We start from the raw sequence: 17306 nt of genomic DNA on the forward strand, positions 1-17306 counted from the left end.
GTGTTTGAAGTTCACATAATTCTTCAAGGAGCACCATTTCCTTCATTTTGGAACACAAAGTAATCAATGGGACTTAGCAAAGTAAAAATAATTTTAACTGGAAAAAAATAAATTGGTGAAGATAGCCATTAAAATTTCTCATTGCTGATTGTACACTTTTGTTAACTTGAATGCATACAAAAATAAAATAATCTAATTTTTATGTTCCAACTGCTAGAATGCATTAACTGAAAGGAGCACAATCAAGTAAACCTTGCTGGTTGATTTATGTAATACCAACGGCCACTCTAACCAGGAGAAGATTTTCTGCAGGAAGAAGTGGAATTCTTTCCCTTTTCCAGTATTACATATTGTAGTTGGGGGATGAAAAGGGATGTCTGTCAGCCTCTTCCTAGGGGAAGGAAGGGGGGAAAAAAAGAAAACAGAAGATGCAGTTGTAACACCATGAAAATTAGCAGGGGGAGTAAAGGAGCAGGTAGAGCACCTGAAACTACTCCTTTTTTGAAGCAGACTGAGTTTCAGTTGACAGTTCCTTTAAACTTCAGGTTTTGTAGATCTCAGACATTAGTTGCTCTGCAATCCAGTTTTCTACTGGTCTGTTAGATAGAGTTTTGAAAATCCCAGGCTTTAAGATAGTAATCTGATAAATTTTTAATTTTTTTCCCTCAAGGATCTGCAGTTTTTGCTAGAGCTGCAACCTACTTCTTGGACACTCAGGTCAAACTTGAGCTTTAAGCACACAGTAGTTGATTGACGTGATTTTAATAGCATTTTAGAATACAGTTGTTAAGTCAGGGGCAGTGAGATGTTCCTAAAGGAAAAAGGGAGCACAGGTCTCAATGGCTCTAAACAGCTCCTGTCTCTGCGTGTCGTCTCCTGCACGCGGCGGTGGAACGCATTATCGAGTAGTGCCCGGAAAGCGGCTAACTGCGTTTGACACACGCCAACTCCCTGCCTCCACACTGGATAATTGCATTGTCAACTGTTCAGCAAAGTGGCAGGTGACACTGCAGCCGGATTGATTGTCCTACTATGGAGGCTCCCAAGACTGTCAGCCACCCAATCGATAGAGTTTACACAAGACACTGTGACTGCATCTGTAACTAATTTCAGTTTGAACCTCGCAAGATGCGGCTGTCCCTGTTACCTGGCCTCTCTTCTTTGCTTGCATCTTCTCCCTGGACAAGGAAGTTGTTTTTCCATGAAAGCCCGGTTTTATTTCTTGTTTTGGAGCTGGAGGTGAAGAAATCAATGGTGTGTTTTGTGGTTTCAGAGTTGAGGGCATTACAGCACATGGCTAACTAGCAGCTCCAGTTTTGCAATCAATAGACTGATCAATTGATTAAATTAGCACTGATTTTTCTTTCTTCTTTCCAGCCTAGAAAAGAATTACTTGGGGAGGAAAAGCACATGTGTTTGGCCTATGAAATTTAGCCTTTGGTTTTTCCAGTCCTTGGTTGCCTTTCCCCCATGAATACAATCTCTGTGCTCATCATTATTTAAAGCAAACTGCATTGAGCCCTGCCACTGGCAGCAGCCTGCTGTAAGCCAGGGTGTCACATTCAGCTGTTCACCAGCCTTGCAGCTTCATGCTCGGATGCCTTAGAAAAGTCATCCTCCAAGCTCTGCTGTGCTGCTTTATTATTGGCAAAGTTGCGACATTCCTGTGATCCCTGTCAGTGGTGCTTATTGATCCAGTGATGTGAATCTGCTTAGTGATTCAAGATTACTTTAATTCTCCCTCTTCCTTTTTTGTTTGTTTCCAGCCTCTCCCCAGGGGAACAAAACCTTTCAGATCCACCTTTCCCCAACTGTGGAAAACGAGCTGTAGCTGCAAAGACCATGGCTGTTGCTGCTGCTTTTGTAGTTCAGTTCCAGGTTTTGGAGAGCAGCCTTTGAGATACACCTGAGGCTGTTCTCACCTTCCTGTATCACATCAGCACGAGGCTCTAGGAGGCAGCCATGGATTGTTAACCCAGATCAGACCTTTGGTCTGGTCCGAGTGTGTTTTCCCCACTGCAGCCATAGTCTGTACCTGATGGGTTACAGGAGGCACAAAAGACATCTCTGGAATACTCCTCAATGCTGCAAAGGGTGGGGAAGCCTCTTCCTGAGCCTTGCAGCAGCTGGCTCTTACTCTGTACAGCAGTGCTTGCCTGCCCTTTGTTCAGCATGCTGCTGCAAAATTATGGTAATGGTCATAAAATTATACGCCCCCTTTCCTTAAAGGCAGCTGTTTCTGTGATCTGTTAGCAAAGATCCCTGTAAGCATCTACACTGGTAAGCAGTCAGGGCTCTGACAGCCCATTTGTGCCCCTGTGGGAGCTAATAGACAGCATCAGATGGATGCATCTGCTGTTTCAGGTGTGTGCTGTAACAACACAGTTGGGTGTCAGTTTTCCAGGTAAACCACCATTTAGCTTTAAATGGATCTGGCTCCACAGAAATAAAACTCTTGTTTTGCAAGCAGCTTTTCTTGGCTTCTAAATGTCATTTTTTTCTGCAACAGGCTGGGAACATCACCAGAACTATTCTATCCCTGTTGGTGCTAGGAAAAATTGGGGGAACAATTTCACTGTTGAAAAATAAGGCTGGGGAGCATTATGAATCTGTAGAAAGACCTGTGTTCAACATGGTCTCATCTTTGCTTTCCTCTCATTTTCAAGACTTTTTAGTGGCTTTCTCTGTCTTCCCAGATGTCTCTTAGAATAAAATGGCATCTATGCCACCCTGTCCTCTTAGTATTAGTTTGGGATACTTCAGCAGATGATGGAATAAACCCAGTTTAGAGCCATTCTTGGAAGTATGTGAGGCCTGGCCGTGAGTCTGCATAAACTACTTTTATTGCCTTCATTGTTTTTACTCTCCAAGAAGGCAACGGGTGCCATTTCGATAAGAAAATAGAGTGAACGTGCTGGAAAGGGAGGTTGTACAGAAGGGGGTCACTGCAAGGAGTGTAATTAGCAAAGGCTGCAGTTCTGGAGATTTATGGGAGGCTTTTCTTCTTTCCCGAGCACATGTATGCTACCTGCAAACAGAATGAATGCCTCTTCCCAGCCAAAATAGGCCCCAGTAGAGCTCTAGGCCTCTAAGATGGATTTGAATTTAGACCCATTTATGGAATTCACACAAAATTTGGGATTTCTAGAATATTTCCAGTATAGATTTTTATACACACACACACACACACACACACACGCACACACGCACACACACACACACACTCTCTCTCCCATTCCTTGGTGCCAAACTGGAGAAATGTTAGTCATCCAGATGAGTTTGATCCTCTGCATGAGCAGTATCTCATAGCTGCATTGACAATGGTGGTGCAAATAATAATACTGACATCTTAGTTTAATACTGACATCTTAGTTTTCTTCCCTGGCTTTCTTTGGAGTGATAATGAAATATAAACATATAATTAAATGTATACAGAACAGCTGGTCAGCAAAACTGATCTGCCTAGATATGAGTTGAGGAGCAGAGGGGGGGAACAGTAGGTCTGTGTTTTCCTACCTGTGCTCATGGAATTAGGCTGGGGTTGTTTGGGTCTGCAGTGGTCTGGTTGTGTTACCATTCTGCCCCTAAGACTGCCAGTCTCCCTGTGAGCTCGTGCCTGTGCAGGAGCAGTGCTGTCAGCACCTGAAGCAGCATATGTTGTCACTTGGACCATCTGCTACTGAGTGTGATGGAGAAAAGGAGGTACTTGAATGTGAATTCCTTTTATCTGTCCTGTGAATCTGCTTATATATCATGTTAATAACTCTTGATCTTAACCTGGGCCACCATTCACTGGAGAGTTGATCAGGTGACCACTCATCAGGGGGACTGCATAAAGGAAGTGAGATTTGAGAAGCAGTGCAGAGGTCAGAGAGGGTGCTTAGGCATAGGGGACAACTTGAGAGAAAGAAAAGTGCTTTTATTTTATTTGCTTCCCCTAAGAAGGGGAAGGAAAGGATTTCTGGTGAGATTTATCTACAGACATTATTAATAGGTACATGGAAAGAATGGGAAGTGTTTTTACCTTCAAGCTCAGCTGATTCCTGTAGCCTGCCAGTGCTTGAAGTTGGCGGCAGTTACGAGGCACACGAATTTTTCCTGCTTTTCTGACCTCTGAGTCAGTATTTCAGAAACACTGTTGCTTGTGTAGAGTACCTAAATTTTTCAGAAAGTAGCAAGAATTGGTGCTCAGGCAGACTGCTCTGAGACCAGCCCAAGCAAAGAAAGCTGTGTACACAGTGCTAGGTAAGTGATGTTGATAGGTACATTCTGATTGATGGGAGAGTTTGTCTCCCAAACTGTCACAGGGTTTATAGAGGTGCCACTCAATACCAGTGCTGGAATTGCTTGTCAGAGCACCTGGCTACAAGAGCAATGGGGATTGGAGACAGAGCTGTAACTTTGTTTTTTCTCTGCTTAATGGCCTCAGCGTCTGACCTGCCTGTTCACTCCTGTTTGTCTGATCCTTAAGGAGGCAGCTGGGATTAAGACTGTCAGAGAATTGTGCTGCTTTAGCATCAGGAAGCTAATTGTATTGGGGCTGGCAGTATATGACGAGGGGTTGCCTCCTACCAAATGCACAGCAAGAGCAAAAAATTGTCCATAAGGGACAAGAAAGGTATGGAAGAATCTGCACTGGATTTGTTCTTTTTTCATCTAAAAGTAGCATTTTCAAATTCACATGTGAAATTACATTCCTCAGGCCTTGGGTGACTCCTAAGAGTCAGAGCTGCTTCTGTGAATAACAGATCACATCTCTTATGAATTCCTAGGTCAAACTCGCAAGTTAACATTCAGTTGTGGGATTTCACTTTGTTAACACGTGGGAGTAAAGTTCTGGTCCTGAGCATTGACCTCTGGATAACACACTGGCTTTAGAGGTCTCTACTCCAGGCAGTGTTGCTGATGGCTGTGAATTATTGTGTGACCTTCAGAAGCAGTGCCTTGCTGGAGGAACCCTTCCCTGTTCTCAGTGCACACTATTGAATTGCAAATCACCCCAGTGGAGCTGGTAGGGGGTCTTGTGGAAGCTCTTGTCCTCTGCACTCCATTTCACATTTTCCTTTCTCCTGGATGGCAGTGTATACCACCAGCAGGAGCTGGAAGTTGTGAGCCCTCTTTACATTTAGGCTGAGTTAGTGAGAAGCAGGTGTGATCCTTTTGGGCCTTCCTTGCATTTAGTGGTCTTCTTAATCCATTTATAACAGTGCTTGTCCAAAAATCTGGTTTGAATGAGCCCAAGATGAATGAATAATGTCAAGCAGTTCAGACGTCAAATATTTGAACAGCTGCGTGGGTGTTTTCACTGGCTTTGTGCATGGAAGCAACCCCAGGAAGTTAGACAAGGAGGGTCAGGTTGAAATTGTGGCACCAAACCCGATCCCACTGGAGCAGGCCTCAAAATCCATCCCTGCTGCAGAATGAAAAGGTATTATAGGATGCTGGTTGCAAGCCCTTCATTCCCCAGGTGATGCTGGGCCAAGCTTTGCATCCCATTTTTTAGTATTTTGTTGTGTGCGGGAACAGTACCGGGATTTATGGATCTTTTTATTTGTATCAGAAACATGTTTTGTGGCTTTTTTGTTTTTCCTTTTTATTTAAAGCAGCTTCTGAAGTCCTAAAACTGATAGCACAACTTATAGTCAGAATATTTTTTGGATTCATGGAGGTTACTTTGGTAACATGTTTGGATTCATGGAGGTTACTTTGGTTACATGTTGCAATGGACTGCGCTTGGTCACATTAAAAAAAAATCCATATTAAGTGAAAAACTGAGAGTTGAATCACCTGATTGCACCTTCCTTTAGGTGTTGGTCTGGGAGTTCTTGTTTGATCAGAAAAGAAAATTTACCTTTCCCCCGTCCCTCATTTTAACCTATGAACTTCTCTGCAGTGCACTCTGTGACTGAAAGGCTCTCTCAGATCATCCCAGTGTGTATTTGCCATCAGAACACATACTATCCAAACTCCCCTTGTACACTCCTTGTTTAGGAAGTATAGTAGTCTGCTGGCAGTGCAGCTAGGTAATAGAGCTAGATTCAGCCAAAGCTATGGAATATTTTCCTTCCAGACTTAAAAGGGATTTTCTTAAATACAAAGGTCTTGAGAGCAAGGACACAAGGATTCTGAAGACAAGGTGCCTTAATATTTGTAAACTTTATTGTAGTAAGCAGATCTTCTCATCTTAAGCTCCAGCCATAAACCACCATTTGGCTTGAGTCACCTGGAAACAAAATTGATGGAAAGGTGCATGTCTGCTGTGTGCTTGGCATCCTTGCAGAGACAGTAACAAGGGGGGTGGTCCCACTTATGTTCACTCATTTGGCCACCTTCCCCCCCACCAAGGCACTTGCTCCAAGTATTCATTGTCTGACTAATGTTCAGATCACCCCCTGGGACTGGCCAAGTCACAGCTCCAGCTTTGCATGATTTGTGTCTCCCACAGCTACAAGAAAAATGAAGACCTGTGTGTCCAAAGTTTATGGCCTTTGAGAAGTGATGGGCTAAAGTAATGCCAGGTGCAGGGGATGGTGTTACTGCAGGTTAAATGCCATGCCTATAAATTACCACCCCATCGCCCACTCTTGACTTTTAAAGCAGCTTTGAAAGACTATGCAGCTTCTTTGACAGGTCTCTCTTACCCCTTTAAATCTTCTCCCAAACATTGTGATGAACTGAATGAGTCAAGATTTACTAGATGAGCCATTGCAGCAAGAGGAGGCAGCTTGTGACACGTCTTGGCTGGTAGTGTTCAGCCAGTATGTGAAACACTCTGAAAGGGGTCTGCTGGAAAAGGGCTGCCCCAGTGACACCATGGGGCTGACCTCCAGGCTTGGCTCCCACAGTACCTGGCACAGAGATGGGTGCTGCATGGCTGCTGCTAGTTGTGTTACCTCTGCTAAAAGTTAAGGCTGGCAATTACTTTGAAGTAAAAGGTAGTTTATGCTTCTAGGGAAAGGTTAGTCTTAAAATCATTGTCATGCTACAGTTGTCACTCGTTAAGGACCTTCTTGATATTCAGGGAGGAGAAATATCAAATCCATATAAACAAATTTTATTGGGGGCTTAATGAATCAGTGAGAGCATCCGTTCCTAGAGAGCGACAGTTAAGAGCTGTGTCTGCATTATATCCTTGGAAATGAGACCTTTGCTTTGCCCTGTTGGCTGCACAGATGCAGACCATTAGAAATACAGTTCACTCTTCTGGGCTTATGTTAAGTGTGCTGGTGAGAGCCCAGTGGGATGAGCAGACTCAAACATCTGAAGGCCTGAAAAAGATTTCCTAAAGCTTTGGAATGTCCTCATTCTTCAGACATGCATATAATACTCAGTGCTTCTAAATGCAGAATACAGGCTAACATTAGTATAGAACCATAATTGCAGTACAAGACCATAGCCCTTTTGGGCCATTGGTGCAAGGCCAAGGCAATATCTACCTTACCCCTTCAATCTTTGCAGTTGGGATGTGTTCCCTGGTCTGCCACAGACTTAGGTCACCAGCCTCTGGATGTGCCAGGTGCTTCAGGCTCCAGCAGGCACCTCTGTCTGAGCCAGGTGTCCAGCTCTGCTGTCTGGACAGGGGTGTTAAGTGAAGGAACATACTGGAGGCAGCTGCAATGAGTACATTTCTATCTGCACAGCTAATGTACCCAAACAGCTTAAATCTGCTGCAAAATTGAACACAAATGGGGACTTTGCAGCCAACACCTTAGAGTTCAGGAGGTCTTTGCTTAATATCCAGTCTTACAGGAGAGAGCATATTCAGTGTTAGCTCTCATGAAGAGTAAATATCCCTTCTATAGTTTCCCTTCTATTAATAAGCCTTAGGCAGAAAATACCATGTGAAGATTCATCTTTGTAGGTGTTTGTGCAGATTCAATTAAAAGAAGCCTGGTTACAGTTTACAAAATGCTTGGGACCAAAGTAAATGTAGAAATTGTTAGAAAGTGGAAATTGATGCACAGTCAGCCCCAGGTGGAACTGTAAGTGGTTGCTTCCTGATGGAGTTGGGACTGGATGTGTGCTGGATACCCCTGTGCTGGAAGAGCAGAAATCTTGATGAGTTGCATTGCAGTTTGCTCATGTAAGTGCTTGTGAGGAGCTGTTAATGAGAAAAGTCTGATTTTTTTCCCCTCTTGTGGGAGCAGGTTTGCTGTTCTTAAATATTTTAAATTTTAAAAATCTAAGCGATGACTAAATGTATTTCAAAATCGAAAAGCTGTTTCTAATTGTATTTTAGCCTCTGCCTGCCCTCTGCATCTGAATTAAGTAATTCAGAACATCCTTGTGGCCTTCTCTTACCTGCTAGTAGTGTGGATTTTGTATTAACTACTTCTGTGAAAAATAAGTCTTTCCTGTTAAGTTTCATTGCTTTTTCTGCCTTTGAGAGAGACCCTTACAGTGACTCCAATTCTAAAATAATTCATGTGGAGAGCTAAATTCGAGAACGTTCCATTTTCAATGTTGGGGGCATTTAGAGCATAAAATCTAAGAAGTTAGAGCATTTCTGTGAGTGTTCTTGTGCTGTCTTTGCAGAGGGCACCTTTTATGAGGCTGTTAGTAAAGGACAGCCTGCAAACTGGTGCTGTAGCACCTTTTTTGGGAGATCTGGTGCACTTCATTTCCAATTCAAATGCTCATCCATGTGTTTTACTCTCTTTCAGGGTCTGGCTTTATCATGTGCAGCGGGAAGGAGAATCCGGACAGCGACGCTGACCTGGATGTGGATGGAGACGACACACTCGAGTACGGGAAACCACAGTATCGTTTTTGAAAGGCTCTTACTGAGAGGGAACCCAGAGGTGCATCTGCCCCAGGAGATGGGGGATAATCTTTGCCCAGCCCTACTGAAATGACACCTCCTTCTCCAGTTACCATGTTATTTGAACTAGGAGAGGTTCTCCATTACTCCCTTTGAGTTCCTGCTGTTGATGCAGCACTTCAGACCTGGTTGAAGTCTATAGGAGACATTGCAAGGGATGAGTTAGAGTTTCTCTATTCTGTTTCATAAACAATCTGTTGCCTCCATTCAGGTTTATTCTATATGGATAGCTTTTCCTGCTTCTAGGGTAGGAATTGAGTTTATTCTCCACAAGTCACCCTTTTGTTTTCAAGGGGTTTATGCAGTAAGCACTATTCACCTTCCACTCTGTGAGATTTGATTTTTTTTTTCCTCTTTCATTAGACAGTTCATGGGCAGAACTATCATTAAAGGCAGATTTTGGGAACTTCTCCATCTGGGAGCAGGCTCTTTGGGCTCAGCTCTGGGAGAGCTGTGACCAGACTTCTGCCCCACAGCAGTTGTAATAGGCATCAAGGAAGAATTCCTGCAAGGGCATTAGACAGACACTGCCTTAGCTGTGATGAGGGGCAATGTACAGCTGTAGAATTAGGTTTTATTGAAATCTGTACCAGCCTTTAGGATTGAAGCTCCAGCCCTCCACTGGTAAAAGAACTCTGTACTTCAAGCACAAATTCTGCAGGTTAAGTTTGCACGGGTTCAGGAACTAGTTTTCCTTTTCAAAGAAGCTGTGGAATCGTGTTACTATCAAAAGATTTCTGTTTCTCTCCAACTAAAACAAAACTTTAATCCAGAATTTAAAAGCAGGCCCCTTCATGGATACCAACCCCTCTATTTCTTAAGGTGTTCCCAGTTGGAATTAATTTGTTCTATATCCCAGACAGTGTCCTAACTATCTCAGAAGCCTTTCTACTGTCTGCAGCAGGGCTGTATCTTCCTTAACCCTTTGTGCTCAGGTACACAGAGGCAGACATTATCCCTTGCACTGGAGAAGAGCCAGGTGAAGCCAAAGAAAGGGAAGCGCTCCGAGGTGCTGTTTTAAAGTAAGTGTCATGCCTTTCTAAATTATTGCATTCATTACTTTTGGGGAGTCTCAGTTTGTGGAAAATACCCTGTTCACTTGAGTGCAAGGGTTACAACAAGAGACTTACAAAGAAGCATAGTCCAGCAGGTGGGTCTGTTTCTACCTGTGCAGCCTCAGTAAAGCCTCCTTGTACACTCACCCTCTCTGAGCCACCCCACTGCCCTGCCAGTGCCATCTTTGCCCTGAGCAGTGCTGGACAGAGGATGAATTCTGGCGATGAGGAAACTCTGCTGGACTAAGACCTTATGCATCATCTTGCTTCATGATCAAATGTGGCTCTTAGCAGTACAGTGTGATGCTGTTGTATCTTGGTTGGCACAGTAGGAGTCTGGCATCCCATGTGTGACTTCATTGCATGTTGTGGGGCATGCAAACTGATCCTTCTGTATTCAGCGGTGGGTTGGGGCAGGATGTGCGCTCTGCCCACATACATATGTGGAGAATGTAGGCAGCCAGCATTCAGGGCACTCAGGGAGGCATTCCAGGCAAATAAAATGAGACTTAACAGGGAGCTAGGATTGCTTTCTAAGCCCCCTGCCCTGCATAAAACAGGACTTAAATTACCCCTCTATCTCTTTCACTGAGTGATCCTGTGGGGTCAAGGTTGAAGTGATTGATAGAGCAGTGAAATGAAATTTTCTTACTGCTTAGCCTGTCACAAACACTACTTCAAATTAGGTTTCACTCCATAGAAAAGTGGCATTTGCCACACTGGATCCAAACCATTGGTCCAGTAGTCAATACTTTGCTATCATGCTAGTCCAAAAGCAGGGCCACAAAGATGCTGAAGCTCCCTCACAGCTAGGGCTCTGGTGTTGTAGCAGGAGGATTCTTGGTTATCAGTGGCTACAGACACTTAGTGCTTGGTGAGAGAACTGAGGGCCTGAGGCCAGGAGATCCAGTCCCTTCATGTGGCTTGCACCTAGCACATTGTTTTGCTGTTTTTACAAGGTCCTTCATTGCACGTTTCCTGGACTTGTTTACCCACCTCTACAACACAAGAGGTGATGTTGCTTGTAAAAGCACTTTGAAATTCTGCTGAGTTTCTGTAGAAATGCAGTAGTGTCACTGATGCCATGAAGCATGAGCATGCTTTTTGGCTGGCCAGTTGCTCACATTTTGAAACTTAGACTGTTGGATAGAAGTATTAAGAGAGGAGTGGTTGGTGGAAGGGATAGTGTTTCCTGAGCAACAAAATTTTTTGTATTCAACCTTTAGCATATTGTCCTTTTCTCTTTTAGTGGTGGCACACCAAGTACTCGAATAACGCCAGAGTTTTCTAAATGGGCCAGTGACGGTGAGTGTTGAAGTAGTAAATTGTTAATATGTATACTGCAGGGGGGCAGATAGATAGTCCATGTCTTCTGCTTGCCAATACTTAAAAGAGGTAGTTACTGATAGTCTTGCAGAGTGTCATCAGATAGGTATGCACATAAAACCACACTATCTTTTTGGAACTTTACAGCACAATTAATTGTCAATAATGGCAGCTGGGGAAGTTCCCAAAAGTGCCACCTTAACTGGGATGGTAATGTGAGATAGGGTTTGCATGGACTTGATGTCATGTCACTGAAAGGCAAACTGCTGTATTACAGAATGAGCCAGCAGAGCTTGACAATGTGATGGTGGTGTTCATCTGCTGGGTGTTTAAACTACACAGGTGCATTTATTATTGGGTTTTTTCCACCTGCTTTTTCTTCCCTTCTTTGAGAGGATATGCTAAAGACTTTTATCTTTTGGGTAGATCTTGTCCTTGCTGGCCTTTGTATGGCAAGAAAAGCAGACCACTCTGAAGCCTTCACCTTAGGAGTGGAAACTCTAAGATCTGTCCTATTTCATAACCTGTAGTTGAGACTCCAGAGCAAAGGAGTTAATGTGAATATGCACGTTTGCATACAGTACTTGAAAGCTCATTGGATTGAGAAGAAAGGGGGAAGTGCTAAACCCATCTGACTGCTGGGGGTTTTTATTCAATGCCAGCAGCACTGTAAGTGTAAGCAGCAACCTAGTGGAAATATGAGAATAATAAAACCTGGCGCTTTCCAGCTGTAGATGCCAAATCCATTTCCAGAGCTGGGCAGTGCTGCTGCAGCTCCCTTAGGAAGGAAACTGAAGCTCAGCGACCTGAAGAGACATGTCCCAGTGATTTTGTTCCCTGTTCTGTTCCTGTCATGCTTTGGGCATTTGATTCCCAGCCTTGAAAGTACCTACAAGATATAACTGCTTGCCAGTGGGAGTGGGGGAAGGGAGCAGAACCAGTTTTGCCAAGGGCATGATGGTTAAATAGAGAACATAGGATATCTATCACAGGCATTTCCTTCTGTGGGATAGGCAAGCACATTTATTTTCTCTCATGTGGAAGCACTTGCTTGTAGGTATTATCAGCTTTAGTAGCTACAGCCATGGAGGTGATGAGGAGGCAAACCTGATGACATTTGCTATGAGGTGTTTTCTTCATACCTTTTACCTGAATTCACGGTGATGAACCTACAACCCTGGGGTTGGTTCATCTTCTCATCTCCACCTGGTGTCTCACACCCTCTGCTGTGCTGGGAACAGCCATGATGAGCAGACTGTTCTGTCATTCTGTTACCTGGTATATATTTCTCTACTTGTGTCTGTGAGGCCTCAGCAAATGGGAGAGGCTGAGAGCAGGGTCTGGGCTGGGTGGATTTGCTTCAAATCCACCTTTCTAGAAGAGCACTTTAATGTGGCAGCTGCATCAACCCTTCTGAATTTAATCCTGTCTTAAACAATGGGTACATCAGTGCGGGTCAGATGACTATGAAGTGAGAACAGAGCAGTTGTATTTTGAGCCCTGAATCATAGAAATTCACTGTCCAGAGAAGCCCTTCCTGCCAGACAGGGACACTTAGCATCAGTCACTTCTCTGTCTCTTACCAAGAACTGGCATGAAAGTGACCCATTGGGGTCCTCTGAAACTGTGACTTGCTCAGATCATTTCATTGGAATGATTTAATGTTTTTGTACTGATTTTTCTGTTCTTCCCTCCACAGAAATGCCCTCAACGAGTAATGGTGAAAGCAGTAAACAGGAGACCATGCAGAAGACCTGTAAGAACAGTGACATTGAAAAGTGAGTGTGAAGTGGGTAGCTTCCCTTTTTCTTGTTTTAAATAGCCATAGTGTCCCATCTGGTGTTCCCAGCAGCAGTGGTAATCTGAAGGTAGGCATATTTGAAGCTTTTACCACTGAGAGGGGAAATTGTGCTGCAACACAAAGCCTGAACTTGGAGTACTCACCACTGCTGTGTTAACAGAGGGCTTGTGGGGAATTCTCCACCAGGTATCTATGAGGGCAGGTACCCAGTGACATGGAATTGGGCACAGCTTCCAAAGGGCTTCTCTCCACTGCAAATTGCCTTCTTTTAAATTATGTAAATAGATAGATCCATGCTTGCTCTCTCTATCTTCCATCTTTCATCTCTCAGCAAAAGAGAATCTCCCCCTAGCAGCACTGTTACTTGGAAGAAGTCTCACAGAGGGGATTTCTTTTTCCTTAAGATCTATATTGAGCCTTTGTATGGTTCCTAACAGAAATAATGTCTCAGTTTCTGAGTTTTTTACCTGCAACCCTTTCAGTGATTCAGAAGTTTCAGTCCCAGTGTTTTAATATACAGTAGTGGAGGGACTGCTGGGCATCTCCTTTCCTGTCCCTTTCTGCTCACTGAATGTGCTGCAGTCTAGTCTGAAATAGAAATAAATGGATTTATCTGCACCGCTCATTTTAGTAACAACCTCTATTCTAAACCTTATTCCATGTGCTGCTGGGATGACTTACTGCTTGAACAAATTTGATGGTCCAAGCCTAAAACAACAGAAAGTTGTCATTTTTCTAATGTAGTTCATTCTCCACCCTGGTCCTGACCTGAGAGGTTGTGTCCCTGGCACATTTTTGAGTCTCTGACATTTCAGGCAGCCTGGCAGAGTATATGTTCACAATCAGAGTTAACTGGGGAAACTCTCTGCTGTAGAGGGAACTTTAACACTGCTTTGCTGTCTCGGCACTTTCCTTTCTACAAGCCCTTTTTGTTAGCTTGTCCCAGATGTTGGCTGTCTGCCATTCGATGCTTCTCCTTAGCAGACTTTGGCCAAGGACCACTGAGTCTGGGAGCCTGCAGGTCAATGCAGAACCAGCTTTGTCCTTTGAGTGAGCCAGCCATTGCATGCTGTCTTGGTGGCAAGGACTCATCCCTTCTGCCCTAATCTGTCAGCCTCTGTCTCAGCTGCTGCTTGCCTTCCCTTTGGGCCTCCTGCCTGTCAGTGCAGCAGCCCTCCATCCTCCCAGATCCACTCCTATTGAAAATCTTTAAACTGTAGGAGCTGAAAGGATTTGACATTTTCCAGAACACTTGAGCTCAAGTGATAAAATTGACATAGCTTTAATAATCTGATCAAAGAGGCTTTAGCTAGCACCTTTTGAAGGGTCCCAGAATCCTTTCCAAACAACTCTCGCGCTAACGCTGCTGTGACGTGCGGAGAGCGAGCATCTGTATGTGTCTGTGCACACACTCCTTGCTCTGCAATAACCTTGCCTGCTAAAGCTTCAGTGCTGCTAAAAGTCAGTAAACCCCAAAAGAAATTACAGGAAATTCTTCAAATGTCTTGTTCAGTCTTTCCAATAATGTTAATTTTTGAAAGTAGCGTAGAGACCTTTTCTTTTAAGGTAGTTTATTTCACCGAGGTTCAGAAAACAAGACAGTGTTTCAGGTGGAGAATTCCTAGCTACCTTTTTTTTTCCTCTCTCTCTCCTTTCCTTTGAGATTCATGTGTGATAAATAGTTTCTGTCCTGCCATTTAAGGAGTCTGAATGCTCTGTGTGCTTGTCTGTGTAGAGGGGTTCTGTTAAATTAATTGATAACAGGGATCAGAGCTAGAAGCCTACAGAAAAGGAGGGGGAAGGGTTTCTCACTGTCTGGCTGCTTCCCACTCCACTGCTGAGCCATGATATATGGCGACCTAGCCCAACAGGCTAAATTGATTCATCTCTAGTTCCTGTTTCTTAATCTGGAGCTAAATTGGTTTCATTTTTCTTGTTTTGGGTGGTGCTTACAGGAAGTTTTTGGCAGCATCACTTTACTCCATTGTTTGTAACTTCAGTTTTTGCCTTTAAATGTGAACATTATTGATTGGCATGTTAAACCTTGTGTAGCATCTGATTAGCATTTTTAAAATTGTCTAGAAGCACGTGGCTTAGCACCTGTGTCAGCTGTGCTCTCTGTTTAGAGCAGGGGCTAATAGAGTTAGCAGTGATCTGCCTATTGATCCTTCTCTCATAAGAATGACGTTCCTTCCTCCCCTCTTCCAAAAATAAGTCTAGGCAAAGAGAATAGTGTAGTTTTGTTTGGTTTTTAATCCATTAATACAGTACACTGAGCAGTTCTCCTTTTGGCACGCAGCTGAATTTCTTCACTTGAATAGGTTTAAATTAATCTAAACATGGGGTTTTGTGGGAGAGTTTCTTGCATGTAGAACAGCTAGATGGGGTTTGGGGTAAGTCTGTGTTTTTTGCTCTGCTCTTTCTGCTGTGCCACATCATCACTAACTTGGACAAGTTGATCTCATTTGTGTATTGTTGAACTTCAGGTGGCAGCCAGGGGTAGTGGGAGACATGGTGCTGTCCCAGGCTCTCCTTCCCAAACCGTGAGGTGTCTCAGTGCTGAGCTTTTTTAATCTTGCCAGTGTGAGGTGTCCAGAAGAGACACTGGGGTGCTGAAGGCTCTTGGGGAGAGATGAAGGAGCATCACACTATCTGAGCCCTGCCTGTCTGCTGAAGACCCCAGCCATTGCCAAGGCAAAGCTCAGCTGGTGCAGTGCTCCTTTACCTCAGCTCGAGATGCAGCTTTGCTCAGAGAGCAGCTGGTCCCTAATTGCCCAGGCACCCTCCCTGATGGCCTCCACTGATGTCGGACCCTCAGCAGAAGTGCTGCTCACAGAGAGCTGCAAAAAGCACCTTCCCCACAAAAAGTCTTTCTCCCTGCCTTGTGAGGGTCTGCTGCCATTTTGAAACTGAGGTTCCCTGGGGTTAAAAGCCAGCATCTTAATTCAGAGTGCCAATGTTCAATTTTGCTTTCTGCTACAAGACTAGATTGCAGGCCAGCGAGAGAGTCTGGGTTAGTGGCCCACTGGGTCACCTCCCATTTGTTTTCCTCAATTTTGTGTTGTCATAAATTCATTCCAGCCCGTTGTGGTTGATCAGTTTATCTCCGCCGGGGCAGGGAGCGCTGCGAGCATGATGTATGGCATAGAGCATTGTAGCCAGCCTCTCCATGAATCACTCCAGCTGTTTGGTGTCAGCCCCAAAGCAAACAGGGCCCGGCCGCTGAGCATTGACTACGATGAGCTCAGTATGGGAAGAGACATGACGTATGAATGTTTATTTAATAATTCTCTAATATTTCCAACGGAGTGTGGCTGTGCCTTCTGGGAGGGGTGAAAGAGGGGGAGGTTGAAGAGGGAAACTCTAATCTGCTGGGGTGGGTCATAAATCAGGCAGACAACATCATTAATCAGGGATGGGACAGAAGTGGAAGGAGGTGGGACTGAAACTGCCATCCTCGCTGGGAAGGGGGCTGTGCTTTTTTTTTTTTTTTTTTCAAAAACAAATCTTGTTTCTGATTCCACTTGGCCCCAGCCACGCTGCCCGCATAATAGCAAACCCGGACACAAGGCTGTTTAAGTGAGTATGCTACCTCTGCTCTGAACCTTGCAATACAAGCCTGCCAAGCATTAAATCCCTTTATAATTATCTTCTTTATATAACACTTCATGCTTATCATGCTTCATTGGATGAGACACTTGTTGGGTTAAAAAGAGGGGTTTAGAGACAAAAAGCAATTGTATTTGTTTTATTTCTCCTGTCTCTTCTTTCTTACCCTTCCCCCCCCACCTCACCGCTTTCCAGTCCAGCTGTTTTGAAACGTTGGCTCTGGAGGGGCTCTGGTGCAGCAGCACGAGGAGGAGCATCAGTTAAAATTAAGGAAAGTTTAGATTGGGGTCCTTGTGCACAGAGACAGGCATGTGGGAGCAGTCAGGGAGGTAGCAGTGTCTGCTGGGGAGAGACCCTGCTCCCAGGCAGACCCGTCCAGGCAGGAGCAGAGTGTGAAGCCAGAGGATTAGCAGAGGCCTGAAAGGGAAGGAGCCCTTTCATAGCAGCTGAAGCTGGTATGTCGGAGAAAACAGAAGCTGTTGAGAATTCACATCATAGGATAAGTTCTACCCAGCCCTTCTCCACAGTGTCACACCATTCATAGGCTTTGATGGGAGACAAGAGCATCTCATAGCAAAGACAGAATTAAAAAATTAACTTGACTCATAAATGAACCAACCCTTTGTGCTCTGCTAAGCTGAGAGCATGATGCTGCTGGTGGGTTCGGTACTAGAATAGCCCATGTGAACTTGGG

General features: G+C 44.3%; 1 protein-coding gene across 3 annotated transcripts in view; it reads left to right on the forward strand.

Moving 5' to 3' along the window:
* Positions 1 to 17306, forward strand: part of RNF220 (ring finger protein 220) — a 210489-nt gene that overhangs the window by 170987 nt on the left and 22196 nt on the right. For all 3 annotated transcript variants that reach the window (XM_036387777.2, XM_036387778.2, XM_036387779.2), the window contains 4 exons: positions 8664 to 8760; positions 9757 to 9843; positions 11126 to 11181; positions 12902 to 12980. In XM_036387777.2, the coding sequence (XP_036243670.1) occupies positions 8664 to 8760; positions 9757 to 9843; positions 11126 to 11181; positions 12902 to 12980 (319 nt within the window). The remainder of the gene's footprint in view (positions 1 to 8663; positions 8761 to 9756; positions 9844 to 11125; positions 11182 to 12901; positions 12981 to 17306) is intronic.

The sequence above is a fragment of the Molothrus ater genome, chromosome 9, assembly GCF_012460135.2.
Source record: "Molothrus ater isolate BHLD 08-10-18 breed brown headed cowbird chromosome 9, BPBGC_Mater_1.1, whole genome shotgun sequence".
Taxonomy (NCBI): Eukaryota; Metazoa; Chordata; class Aves; order Passeriformes; family Icteridae; genus Molothrus; species Molothrus ater.